Below are 21,699 nucleotides of genomic sequence, written 5' to 3'. Positions count from 1 at the left end.
TCGTGAAGTCCAGACTAAATAGTTTTCATTCAGAGAAGAGAACTGCCCAAGGGAACAGGAAACTAAAGAACTGGATGTCCCATGGAGAACAAACACAGGAAGATAGGCATACACTAACTGGAAGAAGAGATAATTCATATGACCATTCGGATTATACATAGTGACTTTCATCCAAAGAATACAGTGTAGAAAGGTAGGGAGTACGGGTATTGCAGTGGAGAAAACTCACAAAATACTACCTCAGCCAGGTGATCAAGGTCAGCATCAATAATAAAAATCATATGACCATGGTTAAAGAATAAATTCAACAAACATTTTTGAGAGTGTTCTGTGGTCTAGGCACTATGCTAGATGCTGAGTGCAAAAAGCACAGTCACTGCTTTTTAATGAATATTTATTATTTAATGAATAATTTAGTGCAGGGGTTGGCAGACCTTCTATAAAAAGGCAAATAGTAAATATTTTAGATTTTGCAGGCTCAAGGTCATGACTGGAACTACTTAACTCTGCCATATTGTAAAAGCAACTATAGACAATTGCAAATGAATGAATATAACTATTTTCCAGCAAAATGTATTAATTCCTAAAATTTTCCTGCACCATTCTTTTTAAATTAATTTACTTATTATTTCTCCCCCTTACAACTCATTATAAAACTTTCCAAATATACATAAAAGGTGAAAATAACATTTCAGTGAACATTCATGTACAGAAGACCTAAATTCTACCATCAACATTTTACAATTAATACTTTCTCATGTTTCTAATATCTATCCATTTCTCTTTGCACCTAACAATTCATCTTATTTTTGCTTGCATTTCTAAGTAAGTTGCAGATATTATTATACTCTTCCCCTAATACTTCAACATGCATCATTAACTACAGTTCAATATTTTTGGCTCATTTTTGTTTCTCTTGAGGTAAAATTTGCATAAAACAAAATGCCACATATAAGTATGCCTTTCCATGAGGTCTAGCAAATACATAACACATGTACAACCTAAACCATTACCAAGACACTGAACATGTCTGTCACTCACAGAACATTCCTCTGTATTTCTTCCAATAAATCTCCACCCTCAAACTCTCAGAGGCAATAATTGTTCTGTTTCCACCATGATTATTTTCCCCCATTTTAGAACCTCATTTCAATGGAAAAAAGTATATATTTTTAAGTAAAACTTTCTTTTACCCAAAATAATGTTTTCAAATTTATTGAATCAATACATTATTGATATTCATTGATACATTACTGATACATTGGTCTATCAATAGTTTATTTCTATTTATTCTTCAATCAGAGCCAATTAATTGAAGGATATAATTTGTTATTTATTCTTCCAACTGATGAACAGCTGGGCCATTTCCAATTTGAAACTCATACGAATAAAGCTTCTATGGAAGTTCTTCAACAAGTCTTTTTGTGGACACTTGCTTTCCTTTACTTTGGGTAAATAACTAGGAAGATACATGTCTGTCTCATAAAATTCACATGTGTTTATTTTCACAATAAATTCTCAAACTTTTTCTAAAGCAGTACCATGGGAGTTTTACATGCCCATCAACAAAGTGTAAGAATTCAGGTTACTTCATAGCCCTATCAATATTTGTCTTGTCAGTCTTCAATTGTGGCCACTCTGTTGGTTGTGCAGGGTAGATTTTTTTTTGTATTATTTTGATTTTTCAACCTTTAAAAATGTTTTAAAAATTCCTAGCTTTCCAGGACTATAAAAATAGGAGGAAAGCTGAATTTGGACCATAGTCTACAGTTTGTTAATCCCCAATCTAGTGGGTAAATCTGAAAAGAAGATACATTCCTTTATTGTTCACATGGATTTTTATCAGAAACAATGATATACTTTAAGAATGAACTCATTATTTTCAGAATGGACTCACTTTCTCTTCCTTCAGTCATGATAGAAAACCAACCTTTGTTTCTTATACTTAATATATTAAAACTGATACTTTCTTCATATCTTTTAGAAAATTCCAAAAAATATTTAGACCCAACTTTCTTAGTTTTAGTTTCTTGAGTTTAAATCCCTGCAACAAAGACCACACAATTCTTTTACACGTGTATTATTTAACTATTATGTTTCATGACAAATAAGTAAGTAAATATTATCTCACCCTAAGAGATACTACCTTGAGAAAGAAATATAAATATTTCTTCAAATATCTCCACATTTTTTGTTTATATTGCCTTCTTTCACCATCTAATTTTCAGGATTTTTAAATAAAAATAAAAGTTGAAAAATAAAAATAAATAAAATAAAAATGCACCTATCATCTACTATTGTGGAACATGGTAACTCAAAGCAGCAAAAAATTTTTAAGAGCAGCAAAATCATGATGATAATTACTGAAGCTGTGTGATGCATTTGTGGGTGTTTCTTTAGAGTATATATTTTTCATAATAAAAACTTTTAAAAATCTAATTCCAAGGCTATTCTAGAGAGTGAAGTCCGACTCTGTGATGCCCATGGAGCACTTCAGCAATGGCTACCAGAGAGCCCTACCCAGCATGGAGAAGGCGGCTCAGGAACAGTACTCTGCCAAAGGGAGGAGGACCACGCTGTCCCAGTGAAGGACAGATAAAAGAATTGGGGGGAAATGTGATAAAGCTTATTTATTGAGTTTCTATCCTAACAGATTTTAATAGCTTTTCCATTTAAATTATTTTATTCTTTTAAAGTGATCTTAGTCATTACCAATCCATTAGTATGTGAGAACAAACATATTTCAAATATAGTGTCAGTAACACTACTTTAAAGCTTGATATTTTAAGAGGGAGCACCTCAGCAATGGCTGTCAGAGAGCCCTACCCAGCATGGAGAAGGCAGCTCAGGAACAGTACTCTGACAAAAGGAGGTGAACCAGGTTGGAGGTGAAGCCAGTGAAGGACAGATAAGAGAGTTGGGAAATGTGATTCATTCATATTTAATGTTTTTAGTATCATAAGACATGACAACTAGATTGTCACATGATCATTTTATTACATTTTAAATGGCCAGCATAGTACACTTTCCCCTCTTCTATTCAGTTTTTTTCAGGATTACTAGAGTTAAATAGGTATAATTCTTGGTTACTGAAAATAAAAAGAAAGAGTATTCAAGCACTAGGGACACCACTTTAGTGGTTCTACCCAGTCTTTCATATAATGAATAACATGTACTCCTGATATCAATGAGAACTTTACTCTGAATTACATAACTCAGCATGAAAAAGTAAAATTAAAATGAACAATTGCCAACCTGAGCTTTCCTCATGTATACCAAAGGTTCCTTGAGATGTTCAGGAGGTGCAGCAGGATGACTAGGTAAAGGATACCTACAAGCAAAAAGAAGCAGCTACATATTTTAAAGAACTCTTGATAATTAATTCTCTTGATAAGAAGTTATTTACCTCTATAGTCTATGTTATAAATGAAAGGGAATATTTGTTCTATGTGTTTACATGGGGTGCAAAAATCTAATAAAACTTTGATTCTTCTCGCACTAGTAATGAAAAATTTTTAATCATTTTAGAAGTTAAATTGCTTGATAGTCTGAATTCATAAACTGAGCTAATCTCTATAATTACTCACATGAAAATGTCTATTTTAGCACATAAATATAATATTAAGAGGAATTTTAAGGTTTAAAAAATGCATTAACTTATCAATACATCAAATCATTTCATTTCTCCCAATTTCTTTGTCTAAATGATATATATTTTTAAAAACTGAAATGGTAATATAAACACTTCTATGATACTAATCATGTTTATATATATATATATATATATATATAAAAACATAAATTCACAAATTGAACAAAATTTGAAAATTTTATGGCATTATGAACTCTATTTTCCAAGCAACATTACATTTTCCATTTGAAATATATAGTTTTCAAAGAAAATATATTTACTTAATCAATAAATACTTGATGCTGGTGAGGATGTGGGGGAAAAGGTATACTCATACGCTGCTGGTGGGACTGCAAATTGGTGCAGTCAATGCAGAAAGCAGTATGGAGATTTTTTGAAAATTGGGAATGGAACCACCATTTGACCCAGCTATCCCTCTCCGCAGTCTATACCCAAAGGACTTAAAAACAGCATACTTCAGGAACACAGCCACATCAATGTTTATAGCAGCACAATTCACAATAGCTAAACTGTGGAACCAACCTAGAAGCCCTTCAATATATGAATGGATAAAAAAAAAATTGTGACATATATACACAATGGAATATTACTCAGCAATAAAAGAGAATAAAATCAGGGCATTTGCAGGTAAATGGATGGAGTTCGAGAAGATAATGCTAAGTGAAGTTAGCTAATCCCAAAAAGCCAAATGTTTTCTCTGATATTAGGAGGCTGATTCATACTGGGGTAGGGAGGGTGAGTATGGGAGAATAGATGAACTCTGGATAGGGCAGAGGCGTTGGAGGGGAAGGGAGGGGGCAGGTGATTAGAAATGATAGTGGAATGTGATGGTCATTATTATCCAAGGTACATGTATGAAGACATGAATTGGTGTAAATATACTTTGTATACAACCAGAGATATGAAAAATTGTGCTCTATATGAGTAACAAGAATTGTAATGCACTCCACTGTCATATATAAATTTAAAAATTAATTTAAAAATTAAAAATAAATAAATACTTGAGCCATTCTAAGTACTGAGTATATGGTAGTAATTAGAACAACCTCTGACGTTCTAGGAAAAAAGGCAGTCAATAATTATGAAAACAAATACATAACATCAGGTAGTAGTAAGTGCCATGAGAAAATAAAAGCAGAGCAATGAGATAGAAGTGAAGGCCTCTGGGGAAACCCCTGCCAAAAAAAAAAAAAAAAAACCCTGAGTCTCTAGATACCTTAGTAGCGCTTATCTTAAATACAAGGTAATCTAAAACTATCTCACATTGTGTAATAAAGAGGCATATGTTTAATTATATCTAAATTTTAAAAGATTTTAAAATTTAGGATTGAAAATTGAGAGCATTTACTGAAGATTTTAAGTTATTTAATAATCAAAGAAATTTATCCAAAAATACAAGTAACAAGAGGCAACCAGAAAGTGTTTCATATTTATAAATACTTAAAGAGCTAAGTGTTCAAGGTAAAAGAGATAGAAATGTGAACAAAACACACTAAAATTTTGCCCTCATAAGAGTTTACATTTAGTAATTTGAAGAGAAAAGAGTTGTTAGGTAACACACTCTTGTTAGGCAATCACACCCTTGATTCCTGCTTCTTGTCCCCCTCAATATTCCTCATATTTCCCTACCAACTGACAGAAACTTATTTTAGTCCCTTCCTTGCCCTCATCTAGCAAGTTCCTAACCAGTTTTCTCTGCTTCCAGACTACTGGCAACCTACTTGCCAATTTGCTTGACTGTTAATCAGCATCATGTTTTCTTTATTTATGAACAAATGTATTTCCAATGTCAGATATAATGTCTGGCACATAACTAGATAACTAATATATTGTTGAATGAGTAAAATACAAATGTGATCTTTGTCACTAAAAATTTTAACATAGGACCCAAATCCTCTAGGATCCAGTCTACAAAGTCTTAAGTAAGCACATCCCTGCCTACATATTAGATTCTTCCAGACCCCTTCACCTTCTACCATCCAGCCATACAAACTTTTTTGTTGTTGTTGTTCTAAAGTGCCACATTCTTTTTACCTCTGTACTTCTACAGTGCTGGTCCCTTCTGTCAAAAATGCTTTTTCTCTCTACTAATTCTAGCTCAGTGATTCTGATCTCAGTCTGAACACTGTTTCCTTTGGTTAGCCACCATAGCATCCCCAAGTCTAGTTAAGTGCCTGTCTTATGTGCTTCTTTTACTTACTGTACCTTAATTTCCACTTTAAAGTTTGTGTGCCCCTGGGGGAAATAAGTTTCATAAAAGCAATAATTATCTAGCTTACTCATTCATTATTCTCATTACCTCGGAGAATAAGCAAAAGGTGGCATTTAAAACTAAGAGGGCAAAAGAGAACCACATAATTTTGGAGGTACCCAGGTCCACCGCTTAAGCACTCTCTCAGTGAAAGTCATGAAGAGACTCACTCAAAACCTTGTGGTCTAGTGTAAGCACCCATTATCCTAACAGCTTCTATTTTAGGATCCTTGCTACTTGACACTCATACCTCTCTAAGGCATGGTAGACATTTACATTTATCTGCTATAACAGTGGACTATTTGTGTTATAACATATGTATATGTTAGACACATTCATATATTTACACACATACATACGTACATAATAAGGCATTTGTTTTGTTTTGGTTTTGTATGTTGCTGGGGATCAAACCCAGGGCCAATGCATACTAGGAAAGAGTTATCCCTCAGCCAAGATTTTATTCAAGTTTTATTTACTTCTTTAATTTATATTCCTTAAGGGAAAATAACAGTCATCTAATTCTTCATAATCTGCTCTGCACAAATTGCAGTGAAGACTAAGACACAGAAAGAAATCAGTACATTTCGGCTGTCTTATTTAAATCTTTGTAGTAAGGTTAGAATTAATAATTATATTAAGTCTCTCCAATTTAACAAATATTTATCATGTGCTAGCATTGGTAGGTGGCTCAATAACTTTGTAGACTCAATGTCACTTATTTGATGCTATTAGAGATACTAAAAGAAACAATATAAGAATTCTTATTCCAAAATATTTTTAATTCAGTCAAAAGATAAAATACAGACATATGTGAGACGCAGTAAAAATCCATGGATTTTGGAATCAGATAGCTGGAGGTCAAGCCCTAACACAGCTATTTATTAGATATATCATCTTCAACAAGTTACTTAAGTGGAGTACTATGGTTTGATGTCTGTTTTCTCCAAAATCCATGTTGAAATTTAATTGCCCTGTGACAGTATTAAAGTTCCTCTGAGAAATGATTAGGCCATGAGGTCTTTACCCTCATAGGCTTTACAAAAGGAAGAGTTTAGCTTCCTTTTGCCCTTTCTTGCCCAAGTGCCTTTCATATGGTGATGATGCAGCAAGAAAGCTCTCACCAAATGCTACCACCCTTGATATTGGAATTCCCAGGCTCCAGAACTGTAAGCCAACAAATTTCTGTTACTTATAAATTACCCAGTCTCAAGTATTCTGTTACAGCAGCACAAAAAAGACTAAGATATGGTCTAAGCCTCCTTTTTCTCTTCTGTAAAATGGTAATAATAACAAATTCTACTTCATAGACTTGTTATGAAGACTACATTAACAAGCTAATGTATATAAAATGCTTAGCATAGCACCCGGTGCAAAATAAGCATGCCAGCAATGTCAATTATCATTATTATAACACTGATTAGTTAATAAATATTTAACTAATTGCTTAAAATAAACAGAAAAGATAATTAACCAAAATACACAATCTGAAGTGGGAAGAGCTAACCTATCTGTGTAGTCCAAGTATTCCACACACCTATTCGGCATGAATGCATGTTTAGCTTCAATTATTTAGTATTACCTAATGAATACTCCTACTTTACTTTTTACTTTCTTTACTCATCCATCTAATGGTTGCAGCTAATGAAAAAAGGTACAGAATATACTAAGTCCACTTTATTCTCCTGACTTATGTTAGGGGAGACACTTCATCCCACTTAGGATATGCCTTTCTCTGTGACAAGAACTCCATCACCCTAACTCTCTCCAGGTCCTCACTATACTACAGATAAATTTAAATGCTTTATCCAATGTTGAAATCTGGGAAGAATAAACTGAACATGCTCACTGTGATACACTGGTATTTGACTGGAATATAAAGTCTATTTAGTTTTAGAGTTTAGGTGAGGCACTCATTTTGCTCTTGCACTAAGCTATGCTCTCCTACTTAATCTTTAGCAGTCATAAAGTGTAATTTCAACCTTCCATTTGCCATTTTGTTTTCTTTTTAACTTTCTATTTGTTCAGAACCAAAATGAGGAAGAAAGGTAGTACTACCGAGCTCCTTTAAAATTCCCAAGTTATTAAAAATATATTTATTTAAAGTTCTATCATGTAGAATGTTGGAAATATGATAATGAATGAAAGATAGTCCCTGCTATCAGGTAAAAAAAAAAAAAAAGATAGTCCCTGCTGTCTGCCACACAAAACTGCTTTCAGGAATATATTGTCACAAAAATAGCAACCATCAATAAAACATCCTCATATTATCCAATGTTTGGAATTATATACAAGAGGCAGCTTATTGTCATGATAAATATCTATTCCTCTGATTTTTAGTATCACCAAAGGTATAGTCACAGTCAACTTCAATTAATAGGTAGCACCTAAGTTGATATTATTTAAGAATTCAAAAACCAATGGGGAAGATAGCAATAAGCAAAGTAAATATTAATTTAGAAAAAAAAATGTGTATCTAAAGCATATGTCCACAGGCCTTCATCTGTGTCTTTTAATTTCAGAAGGAAAAAAAAAAACTGGAAATAGTCTGGTTAAGCTGTGTAATTTTATTTCCCAGTTAATTATAGATTAGAGAGGGCAAGTTAGAAATGGAAGTGTTAGAATATTAGAAACAAATAAAGTGATAGCAGTAAAAATGCAAAACAAAACAAAACCAACAGGCATAAGAACTAAGACTATAAGCTCCATGAAGGCAGAATTGTGTTTACTTTCTAGATCCCCAATGCCTAGCACAGTACTGGCACATGGCACATGGCAGTTACTCAATAAATAATTTATTCATAATAGAATGTTGAATAAACTACAAAAGCTAAAATTCTGGATTTGTATTTTGTGTGATGGCAAATAGTTCTACATGTTTTAACAGACCCTGATGGTAAATCTAGAGAAGCGAAAACACTGATGTTGCCAGGCCCAGTGGTGCACACCTGTATCCAGTGGCTCAGGAGGCTGAGGCTGGAGGATCACAAGTTCAAAGCCAGCCTCAGGAACTCAGCAAGGGCCTAAGCAACTCAGTGAGGGCTTAAGCAACTCAGTGAGTTCCTGTCCCAAAATAAAGTATAAAAAAGGGCTGGGGATGTGGCTCAGCGGTAAAGTGCCCCAGGGTTCAATCCCTGGTACCAAAACAAACAACAACAACAACAAAAAAAAAAAAAACACGTTCTTAATGATGACACCAATTTTGCAAAGAAAAAGGGCAATTGTTTTTATATTTGTAAGTTTGTAAGGATAGAAAAAAGTGTAATATCTAAAATTATGACAATAAAAAGAATGTTAGCAAGCTCCAATTATCTGAAATATTAGAAGAAATATTCCCTAATTATACTGAATGAGTGAATTGGTTTTTTAAATATTTATATTTTAGTTGTAGTTGGACACAATACCTTTATTTCACTTATTTATTTTTATGTGATGTTGAGGATCGAACCCAGGGTCTCGAACGTGTGAGGCAAATGCTCTACCACTGAGCCACAACCCCAGCCCAAATTGTTAATATAAAATTCTTGGTGATAACAAAAACCAATCTCTTCATTATTAATTACCAAGCAAGGTTGTAGTAATTTTTAATTATATTACCTTACTTGAAATGCCATATAAATATGAATGAGAAATAATAATACAATGAGCATACAGAGCGATATTTGGGGTTTTTTTGTTTTGTTTTTTTTTCCTTCAGAAGCATGTTTACTGCATTTGAAATGATACATCAGTGATCTCTGAGTTATAAAGGGTAAAAGGAAATCCTCTCATAACAAACTGACAAAGGTAAAAGGTAAAACAATTTCACAACAGCATGAACCACACACTCAGAAACAGATCTGGGTTTAATACAAATGACATAATTCCTGGTCATCTGCAGCTACTTTTATAACTTCATACAGATAATGAATTAGGCTAAAATGCACTATATATTTGGTAGACTTCAGGACCAGTATCCTTAGTACATCACAAAAATATTTTGATATCCCAAAGAAGCAAGACTTGCAAGTAAGCATTTTAAACATAACTTTTGTTACTTACAAAGTAAATATAGCTTAACAAAACTGTATTTCAAAATAGGTGGGAAAAACTCACACGTTCAGTTCACTGTAAACAGCATTCTGAAGTTTCTTCTCCCAACCTGTTTTTAAGGAATAAAAATAAGAATAAAATATATTAACATAAAGTTCATTAAATAACATACATCTTAACAAAATTTAACTCACTAAATCTTTGGCATCAGATTCATTTGTGAAAGAACTTTGTCAAGTGCTAAATGCTATGTAACACATGGTATTAAGGAATTACTTACTACACCTTTACCATGACCCTCAGCTAATACTGAGTAGCAAAGTCATCAACATGATATATTTTTAAATTTAAACTTTTGTGCCATTTTCTCAAGTTGTGAGAAACATTTCCTTCTTCGTCTATCAAGGTGCTCGCTGAAGGCCAAAATCTTTGGATGTTGCTATGACAAATGTGCCAAGGGGAAGGCAAGAAACAGTTTGGCACCTGACCCAGACAGGCACAAGTAACTAGTTACAATTAACTAGTCACTAAGTTCTTGGACAACAGATGCAGATTATTATGAATTACCATCACTCAATATTTCATTTTCCATATGCATGGGTTTCTATAGAGAAACTTTCTTGTTCTACCAAAAAAAAAAAAAAATTAAGATTTTCTTTTTGTTTGAAAGCACAGAAGAGGTAGAAAAAAAATGTAGAAAGAAAAAAGTCCCAGGTGAAAAGCAAAATGACAAGGTACTTTACTAAGAATACACTTACAACCTTAAGGACATTTTGCAAGATGAAAAAGATATTTAATAGTGATTATAAAGCACAGAGTGTTCCTTATTCTTGCACCATGGCTGATAGTTCTAATTATCACTAGATAGAAACCTATTCAGCATAGTTGTTATAATTTTGAATGAGTAACTAGAAGTATGGGGACACTTAAAGAATTAGGAAAAAACATACAAACCTGATACTTTAAAGTATTCCTTAATGTCTTCTTTTAGTGATTCAAGTTTAATTTCAGGTCTCTGAAGGCTGGCCTAGTTTTTTGAAAAAGAAGAAGAAAAGACAGGGATCAAAAGTGAATCATTGGGGTTGATATATAATGCTAGTGCAATTTTTAAAAAAGGAATGTCCAAATGTGAGTATTATTTGAAAAATTCACTTTGAGATGTACAGAAATATCTGGAATAACTCATAAGAGAGAGAAGACTTTCCTACATAGTCTTAAAACAGACGTTCCTTGACAGAACACTATAGTCTAATCAAAATATAAAAAAATGTTTAGCAGTTATGAATGCTAAACATCAGATTTTATATATTCATTCACTTAATATTATATCCAACAGATATAGCACCTATACCTAATGACCAAAAACACAAGATATATCTATGTAAATCTATTTTTATACAATGTCTTCCTCTTTGGATTGATACTAAATGTAAATAGGTGTATACTGTGCATATTTATGAAAAACACATTAAAACTACCAGTCTTTCATCTTCAAGTTCATGCTTTCTATTCTACTGGTTTCTCATACTGCAATTTTTACCATAAATAATATATTTCCCGACTTGTAATGGCTTTGTTTACTCCCAAGGTGTTGATGTTTCATCATTTAGCACTCTCTGTCAAATTCAAGAAGCAGCCCATTTGGGTATTTCATAAGCATTCCAAACCTAAGAAATCAAAAATTGAGTTTGTCTTCTATTTACAACTTTGCTCCTTTCTTCTATTTTTAAAACTTCATCCATGAAATTATCACCCACCAGATCTTCCATGTCAGAAATATCAAAGTTATTCTCAATTCCACCCTAATTCTTCAAAGACTGGACCCCTTTTTTGGAAGATGACACTGGTAGCAGAGAGTTGGGTTTCTATTTGTTCATTCATTTTGGTTTCATTTTTTAATCTCCCTGATTTCCATAGCGGGGAGGAAAAAACAGATCAAGCAACTAGATAACTAAAACCCTAAGGAAAACATTTACAACAAAATTAAGTTGTAAGATATCCCCCACAAACTCAAAATTCAATCAGCTGGGACCAAACACAGTCACAAGACCTGTATGGAATTAACATCTGTACAAGCAGCAGCAGACAGAAACATCAATGGGATAGCTGATGTGGGTGAATGCTAGAGAGCCCCAAATTAGCTAACAAACATCCTCTAGAACACATGATGAGCCGATTTTAAAACAGGAATTAAAATAGGGAGGGCTTTTGCCAAATCCAATATATAGTAGCTGAGATGTGAAGAGGTAGGAGCTAACAGCTATTAATTTTTAAAACTCACCAATTAGCACTCCTTTATCTGCAAAGTCACACAAAGAAGACAATGTTGACAGATTAACTAAAACTGTAGATGACAGGGAACTAACTCGGTGCCATGAAAACCAGTTAACAAAGAAAAAAGCATTTAACCTGTCTTTCTTATGGGAACTATACCACTAGATAAGCAGATAGTAAATGAAGGGAAATGTCTCTTTATAAAAGCACTGCAGCTAATAACTAAAATAGATAGGATATAATTAGAATTTCACAATTTTGCAACACCAATGAATTACTAATTCTAGGCATTGAGCAGAAACAGCTATTAACATTGTAAAAGAGAACCAGGTAGTATATGCTTCTCAATGAAAGAACACTCTATTACCTATAGCCAAGCCAAAGGCTGATGAAGCCTTGGGTCCAGTTGTCCATTTATAAGATATACAAAAGATAGAAGAACATGTTGAGTAACATAATGAATTTAGAATCAGAAAAATCCAAGCTGTGGAAATCTCTAAGTCAAATGGTCCAGTTCTTCAGATAATAAATTGTAAGGGGAAAAAAAAAAGGGAGGAAACTGATAAGTTAAAAAACTTAAAAGACATATCACAATTTCTTTAATTGACAAGACTAAGCTAAACCCAGGCATATATATTTAAACTAATGAAACTATCAAGAAATGCAGAAAAGCGATTAGCATAAACATCAGATTGTCAGAGAGGGCAGGGTTTGTGACTGGAATGGACAAATGGTGGGGCTTCTGGTGTGGTTGACAGTTTCACTTCTTTTTACAAGGTGGTTGTCACTGTCATTCACCTTAAAACAATGAGTCATACACTTGTACAGGATTTTAAACTGGGGGTGATTCTATTTTACAATAAAAAGGTTCAAAATAGAAAAAGAAGAAATTTGTCTTCTAATCTATTTCTAACCTACATTTTAAAGTCCAGCCTCTAGTCTGTGTCCCCATCACTTCTTATTTGGACCACTATTACAGCTGCTGAACTGGACCTCTTGCCATTTTACTTAAACCGCAACCACACCCCACCTGGCATTTCCAAGTCCCCTTACTCTATTTTTCTTCTTTCTTGGCATTTATTACCTCCTAATATACTGTATGGTTAATTGATTTATTATGTTTATTGGCATATTATACACCTTGTTACATTAAATTGGTAAACTCAGCTACAGCAGACATCGTTTTCTCTTTTACGGTTGTTAAGTACTTAGAATAGTTAATTTCATGTAGGAAGTACTCAATAAATATTTATTAAATGAAGGGACAAATTTCTCCCTTTCACAATATATCCTCCAGTGTTTTCTTCCTAAATGTAAGTCTGTCCTGGTGTGGTTCTCCATAACACACAAGAAGTTTAAATTTTTCAACAGGCATGTTGAGCCCTTCCTTCACAGTGCAGACCCAGCTCCTCCCTACAAATGTTATCTCCTCCTGCTGCTCCATCAAGAACAACACCCTCACCCCCTGTCCTCTCACACCTCCTCAGCACACACACTCCACTCTCTAGTTGCAGTGAACTGTATTCACTGATCCCCCAACTGCCAAGTCCCTGAAGGGCTCCAAGATTTTGTTTCTATTGTGTCATCAGATAGAAGGGCTTTCTCACCACCTGGAAACAACTACTAGCTTCCAAGACATCCCTCAAATACCACCTCCTTTGCCAACTCTCCCAGCAAATACAGAACACTGTTCCTCTGTGATTGTATTTACCAGATTACAATGTAATGTTCAGCTTAGGGATTTGTCTTTCTGGCTAGAGTACAAATTCAAGGACAAGAGCCAGGTCTTCTTCCTTTTTGCATCCCAAGTATTAGGTATCCTGATAGTGTTGTTTGACAAAATTACATTGACCAAACCACATTCTATTCTTTTTAGCCAATTTCCTTCCAAAACAAACAAGGAACTTCATAAAATTATTTTTAACTAAACAGAGTGGTTTCCAATCTGTTGTTCCCAGGAAATATTTTAAAAGCTGTAAAATTCCTGCTCATTATTCAAAAGGAAATAAGCTTTCTTTTACTAGCCTGTATTTGGAAATGAATCAGAGAGCACAATTTAAAGAATTTTAAGAGAAAAGAGAATGTGGTTTACCTTTCTAAACATTTTTGATATTTCAAGGTTGTTAGACTTCCTAGATATACTTGTTATACTAAAGGCAAACCAAATTCACTAACCATCCAAGCTAATTGTAAAAATCCTCAGATATTTAAGATTTAAAAGCAAGACAGTGGGCTGGGGTTGCAGTTCTGTGCTTACCATACACAAGGCTCTCGGATTGATCCCCAGCACCACCAAGAATTTAAAAAATAAAATAAAATAAAATAAAAAAGCAGGACAGTGAAGACAAAGAGGACAACACGATAAGGCACAACCATTCTGGAACATGACTTAGAAGCATAACTCTTTTTGCAAATAAATCTAAATATTATTAGGAATTCTACTGTGTAAAATACAATGAAATTGGTATTATTATGCAATAAAAACAAATAAGGCTTTTTTCTCAATGGCTAATGTCATAATTAACACTAAAAAGATACAACTTTATTCTAATATAGCTTCAATATCTAATTTACTTTTGTATTGTGTTTTGGTTGCTTGTGTAGAGAAAATTTTTGATTCACAAAGGTAAACATAAGCATTTCTAATAGCTTTCCTGGCAACTTCAGCACAGTCCCAAATTAAACTGATACAGGAAATTTAAAGAGAAGTAGTTGGAAATTTTTTGAAAGATAGATACAAAAATTATTTATCACAAATATAAAAAATCAGACAAAGAGCTTCCAGCCCTTACAACTGCTAACACTATGTATAACATAGTATTACTGCCACATGGCCCAGTTGTCGTATAACAACAGCATGCCATGCCAGGGACTACACTAAGCTCATGCATGGGTCCCTTCCCTGGCCAACACCAAGCACAGCAAACCTGCTGCAGTAGAATCCTCACTTGCACAGTGTACCTTGAGAAAACATGTGTAAGTCCAAATGTTTTTTAAAAACCAGCACAGCATTACATTCTTCCTCATCCATGGCATATTTATAGGCTCTCCCAAACATATGAAGAGAGATTAAACAAGAGATAGAGCTTTTTTTCCTGGGATCTATCCGTCAACAAGTTTAAATTTAGAAGCAGAGTAGTGAACTATGTACTAAAGGTTTGATACTTAATGCGTTTAGAAGACTGTTGTTTCTTCCTATAACTTTTAAATTAAATGTTTTTAAATGAATAGAATTTTCAGAATCCTTGGATAAAATAGAGCACAGTTTGAAAACTACTTGGGACTAATGGCATTAAAAGTTCTGGAATAATCCCAGCCTTATTTAATAGCTTCACCATGTAATTTAACTTCTCTACATCTTAGTTTCTTTATTTAATAGGGAAAACAATACCTAAACTAAATTATTCAAGTAGAAAAATTTTCAATTACTTTTAGGCTACATAATATAAGATGTGCCCAAATGGAAATGGGCTAAATATTTACAAAAGACTGTCAGGGAAGGAGATAGGGGGTTGAAGGTAGAGATTTTAAAAATATCTACAACAAACATTAAGATTTCTCTTAAACAAAATGCCTCTAGCTCACCAAGAGAGCTAAAATACACTGCAACAAGAGAGCATAAAATAAACTCATAATTATGGCCCTGCATATATCCTTCACCCATACTGATATCCTCCACCTTTCTGTACCCTAAAAACATATGGCCTTCCTTCCACCAAAACACCCCCCCCCCCCCCCCCCGCGTACACACACACACACACCTAGTTTCTATTCCTAGCAACAGTCTTACTTCAAAGCCTCCGTTACTAGAAATCTTATATTTCTAACTTTATTGAGTAAAGGAAACTGGAGAGGCAAAGAACTGAAGTAGCAGCTCTGCCAAAGACACTGCGAGGCAGGCTGGGGGGCACTCCATGCAACAGGCATAGGGAAGTCTACACACAGGAGCCGGAGAACTTAGTTCCCTCTAGCGAGACCTGGCCTCTCCACTTCTCACTAGGCTGTCATTTAATTTTAAGATTCATCAATCATTCCACGCCCAAAGAAGCACAGAATCTCAGGGTTAGATGGGCCTGTAGAGTTCCTCTATGTCAACTAACCTTGTAAGGCCTGCCTCCAGTCTCCAAGTGACTTTCTGGATAAGAATCTTAGAAACTTAGAAACTCTAAACTCGCTTTCCTGCTACAAACTGCTCACATCCCTACCTTAGTCAACTATTAAGGTTGAACTATTTTGTTAGACAGCTCTTCCTTATTATGAGCTAAAATTTACTCCCCTTAATATCTGCAACCACCACTCTTTGGGTCACAGAAAATAAATTTAGTCCCTTTTCTGTGAGAAGCCTTCAAATACTAGCTGCTGTGCCTTCCCTGAAATTTCTCTTCTCAAGGCCACACATATTCCCAGGTTTTTCAACTTATCCTTGTACAAGTCTTCTTACCACCCTGGCCATTCTCTAAGCAGAGTCCAGTTCAACTTGTCCTTGATTGCTGTAGCTCTTTATTTCCACTGAACCACTGATTCTCAACCTTTTCAGTCTCAGATCTTCATTATCTTAAAAATTATTGAGGACTCCAGAGTGCTTTTGCTTATATGAATTACATGTATTGATACTTACAGCATTAGAAGTTAAAACACAAATAATTTTAAATAATTGCTTATTAGTACCATAATTCCTTAAAAAATTAAACATGGTTCAGGAATTCTACTTCTGAGTACATACCTGAAAAAATCAAAGCAGGGACTCAAACAGATATTTCTATACCAATGTTTGTATCAACATTATTCATAGTAGCCAAAAGGTATAAACAACACAAATATAAATGGGTGGATGGATAGATGAAAAAAATGTTGTATACGCACACGATGGAATATTATTCAGCCTTTAAAAAGGAAGAAGTTCTGACTCATGCTACAACATGGATGAACCTTCATGACACCATGGTGTGTGAAATAGAACAGTCACAAAGAAGTACCAGAGAAGTCAAACTCAGAGTCACAGAGTAGAATGGTGATTGTCGGGGGGTAGGGAAGGAGATGAGAAATTATGATTTAACAAGTAAAGGGTTTCAGTTAAGATGAAAAGGTTCTGGAGATGAATAGTGGTGATGACCGCCCAACAATCTGAACGTACTTAGTGCCAAAAAACTGTACACTTAGTGGTTAAAGTGTTTTTTTTATTTTTATAAATAAATTTATAAATTTATTTTTATTTATGTATATTTTACTAAAATAAAAAAAGTCCAATTCATTTTAAAATAAGAATAATAAAGCTCTTCTATATTAGCTTAAAAATAATTTATCTAAAGTAACTGGATTTTCAGAAATAAAAATTAAGAAAAGAGATACTATATTACATTTTTGCAAGTCTCTTTCATGTTTGGCTTAATAGAACACAGATGGATTCTTGAATTTGACATGGTATTTAATATGTGGTTCTGTGTTGTTTTGATTGATTATACATGAAACAAAATTGATATACATTCATTGATATACATGAAACAAAAACACATATGTGTGTATGTATGTGTGTATACACACATACACACATATATATGGAAAAAAGAGAAATATTTCACTATCCTTTTCAGATAACTGGAGATATTTTCATTTGAGAAAATATTGAATTTTTTTTTTACAAATTTGATTAAGTAGTGGTTTTCCAAAAATTAGTTGTGATGTGGAATCTGACAATAAATTTTTCATATTCTAAACATAAAAATGCATTGATCTGCCTTGCAATTTGATCTCTTACCTATATATGATTCTGTAACATGTGTGTTCAAATATATTGGTTAACTAGGTTATGTGGCTGAAACATTTCATTAAATAGTATCAAAAACTAACATTCACTAATATTACCACCAATATCATCAAAAACATTTTTAAATATTGAGAAGCCATCAAGTTCACAGTGTTTTCAAACTCTAATTTTTACTTAAAGCTTGAATTTTGTCATTGGCAACACATAAAACTTTCCTTTGAAGTGAGAGACTCAACTTCACTAATCTTTTTAAAAAATCAGCCAAATATTTTTTAATGACAACATGAATTGTAACAAATAACAACATACATGTGATATATATATATAATGTGTATATTGTGTGTATATATATATTTATATATATTAATATATACATGAATATATAAACAAAGATACAAAGTAAAATGATAATTTCAGGGGTTGGGGAGGGGATGATGAGTTATGATTTAACAAGTACAGGGTTTCTTTTACATGCATTTATATATGCTTATATATATCCATGTACATATTTATATATACAAGTGAGTATGAATAACAATAGTTTTTGGTCAGCCACTCAAGGGTTTCTTTTTTTAAAGCAGCAATTCAATTTGGAACTCAATCTCATAAATGCTTTTTTCTAGATAACCACCTTCTATCAGTGTGCAGCAGAAGTGACTTACGCATACTTTCCATTCATTAAATGGAATATTATAAAGATGTGTATTCAGTGGATGATAATTAATAATATGAATTATTTACTGTTTCACCAAGAACACTGAAGTCAAACTGGCTTTTTTTTTTTCATTGTAAGTATGTGATGGTAAAGAACATAATGACTACTAGAGAGTTTGGTATTAGTGTCTTGATTTACATATTAGAAATTGAACCCATCACTATTGCCATTATACTGTAAAAAAGGGCAAAAATAGCTTATTGTTATTATAAAATAATTGTGCTCTGAAGTGGTCTTAGGGACCACCAGGGTTCCACTGACCAGGCTTGAACAACCATTGCACTAGACTAAAAGCTTCTTAAAGAAAAGTCTTTCTTTCTTCATATATATATATATATATATATATATATATATATATATATATATCAAGATGCAGCACAGTAGCTATTACATAGCATTTAATTAATGCATTTTTATCCACTCTTTAATGTACTAATGATTTCTTGGACAGACCTACAATCTGCAACCTGCAACCCATGAAAAACGGAAGAGGACTAAGACATTGTTTTTGTTCTCTGAAACTTTTAGTATAGTAAGGAAGAGAGCCAATATTTTAAAAGCCAGTATAAGAAAGAAAATATGTTACAACAGAGGTATCATCTATAGAAAACTGAACAATTCTTACTGAAAAAAATTGAAAAACAGAAGCAAAGCAACACAGGCTGAGTGGAAAGAGTAGACAACAGCATGGAAACAGCCTCATGTGCTCTCAGTTTGTGGAACAGCCAAAGATCCAAAGAAACACGGGAAAGAAAAGACAAGAGGCTGAAACTAAAGCACTTGCTTCTGATTCTATCCATCCTGCTCATTAGCGGCAGATTAATGTTTCCTAAAAACAATCCCATTCCTTCACTCTGCTCAGAATACCTCAGGAAGCCCTTCACTCCTGTAGCATCAAGGCAAACTTATTCAGAAATTTACAACCCTCTAAAAATCTGGTCCTACCCAATCTATATAATCTTATCTGTCTAGAGAGACCCTATAAACCCAGTGCTCTTACAATAGGAACTCACTCCCACCCTCCCACCTTGAAGCTTTCCAGACTTTTTAGATCTCCAGACAGTTCCTTTCAATAGAATATGCCCTATTCCTTTGTATTGTTTTTCAATAATCAATTGAATGCTTCCAATGGGACAGTTGCTGGGTATAAAAAGAAAAACATGATACCTTCCTTTTTTTGAGGAACTCACAGTACATTTAGGGGTATAAACAAAAACCTCAGAGAGAAGTGCTACTAAAAAATAAAAAAGATAAAATGCCCTTTCCCACATCAATTCCTAAACATTCTTATAATTAGCTTTTGGTCTGGACTTCATTTAATTTCTCTCAAGAGTCCATTGCTATCACAAATGAGATGCTCAATTAAAACATGTTGAATTAGGTATCTCCATTTCTTCCTAATATTTGGTTCTTTCTAAAACTGTAGATCTGTAATCCTGGAAGTCACAGTGGACAAATGCTGTAGCCATGAATAAGTTTTAGTTTCCAGTTGGAGATTCTGGCTCTCTAAAAGCTGGCTGTGCCTTCTACTCAATCTGTGTTGAATAATTCCAGTCCTGCTCTGGCTTCTCTCACCTGAAGATGAATCCCTCACTGGCTTTCTTTTGCTGACATCCCCAAACTGACCAGCTTTTCTGCCAGCACTGACTGTCTTCTCCACCTTCATTCACATCTTTATTCTTGGCCTCCTTTCATGATGTACTTTAAGCCTGAAAAAAATTTCAGTTCACATCTAATAACCAGTCTTTTCCACCTCATTTCAACTTGGTCTTGCGAATTCAGGAACCCAGCATGACCTTTTCTAAACATCTCAATGAAACAAGAGTTTTACTTACACAAGCAAACCCATATTTTAATATGTATCATCTACCTCAAATACATATACTACACATAGGCAAGAACTTCCTGGGGCTGGAGATATAGGTCAATTGGCAAAGTGCTTGCCTAGCATACACAAGGCACCACAAAAAACAAATAAAAACACTTCTTTATTTTGAAATCCTGTATGTCATCATTCATTTATTCACAAGTAAATAAAGTAAAGGACACAAAAGTAGACAAAGTAGAAATGGGTAAATATGTCATCAATTCCTGGTTCATGCCAAATACAGAATCACTCAATTATTAACATGTCAACTGTAGTAGTCCAATCTAGGTCTTCTTTTATTGAAGGCCAAATCCTACCCTAAAGAGATATCAAAAAAGAAGATATTAAACTGTAATCATGGTATAGAATTTTCAATACCAGTGTAGATCCTGTATATTTGAGATATAATTTTGTAAGTTTCAGCAAGGGATGCCATAATGAGATGCTCTGGGTTTCCAATAAATGATAACAGCCTATTAGTTGTATTGTTCCCTCTCTCTTCAAAGCCTATCTTTTCAGGTTCCTTCCTTTCACAATCCTATTATTTATAATGATAATCTGAGTAACAAGACTTATTAAAATTTTAATGGAACAGAAATAACATTTGGGGTTTTATCCAACATCCACTTTAAATAAGAATAATGAATAACAAAACAAAATAATAATTCTGATATGTGCTAGAAATCAAATTTGGAATTAGACTACCACCCCAATGTCTAGGAGATGAATGAGGAAATTCAATTTTAAGATGTAGTTGACTTATTGACTCAGAAATATTCGGAAAACAAAAAAATTTCCCCTTTCTAGAAAATACTTCACTCTATATGAGGATATATTACAATATAGTCAATGTTTATATGCGCTAAAAGAGTCGTTGGCAGGGGAAAAAATCTAAAAATCACATTTGTACTTAGCTCTTCTAAAAGCAATGAGAGGATTTAAACATAGAGGATTTAAGTTTTTAAAAGTGATATTTTGTTTGGATTTGTAAAGAACACCCAGTCTTCCTTTTAAAGAGCACTTACTATGAAGGTATATTATCTTGTTCAATTCTCACAAAATGAAATGTATATTTCCAAGTAGTATGGAGTAGCTGGTAACTGACTAGCACCCCTTCCTAGAACAAATAACAGAGCCCCCCACA

At 33.6% G+C, this 21,699-nt stretch overlaps 1 protein-coding gene across 3 annotated transcripts in view; it reads right to left on the bottom strand.

Annotated features, from left to right (window-relative positions):
* TBC1D19 (TBC1 domain family member 19) overlaps window positions 1–21,699 on the bottom strand; it is a 146,475-nt gene that overhangs the window by 111,915 nt on the left and 12,861 nt on the right. For 2 of the 3 annotated variants that reach the window (XM_081303212.1, XM_081303211.1), the window contains exons 2-4: window positions 10,890–10,962; window positions 9,999–10,044; window positions 3,256–3,331 (exon numbers count right to left, since the gene is read on the bottom strand). In XM_081303212.1, the coding sequence (XP_081159338.1) occupies window positions 3,256–3,331; window positions 9,999–10,044; window positions 10,890–10,962 (195 nt within the window). Of the gene's footprint in view, window positions 1–3,255; window positions 3,332–9,998; window positions 10,045–10,889; window positions 10,963–21,699 lie in introns of those variants that run through there. The other variant, XM_081303213.1, reaches the window with a different exon arrangement.

Source organism: Spermophilus citellus, assembly GCF_964194105.1.
Source record: "Spermophilus citellus genome assembly, chromosome: 8".
NCBI lineage: Eukaryota > Metazoa > Chordata > Mammalia > Rodentia > Sciuridae > Spermophilus > Spermophilus citellus.
Note: the sequence above shows the minus strand (reverse complement) of the source record. Positions and strands in the feature narration are given on the sequence as shown.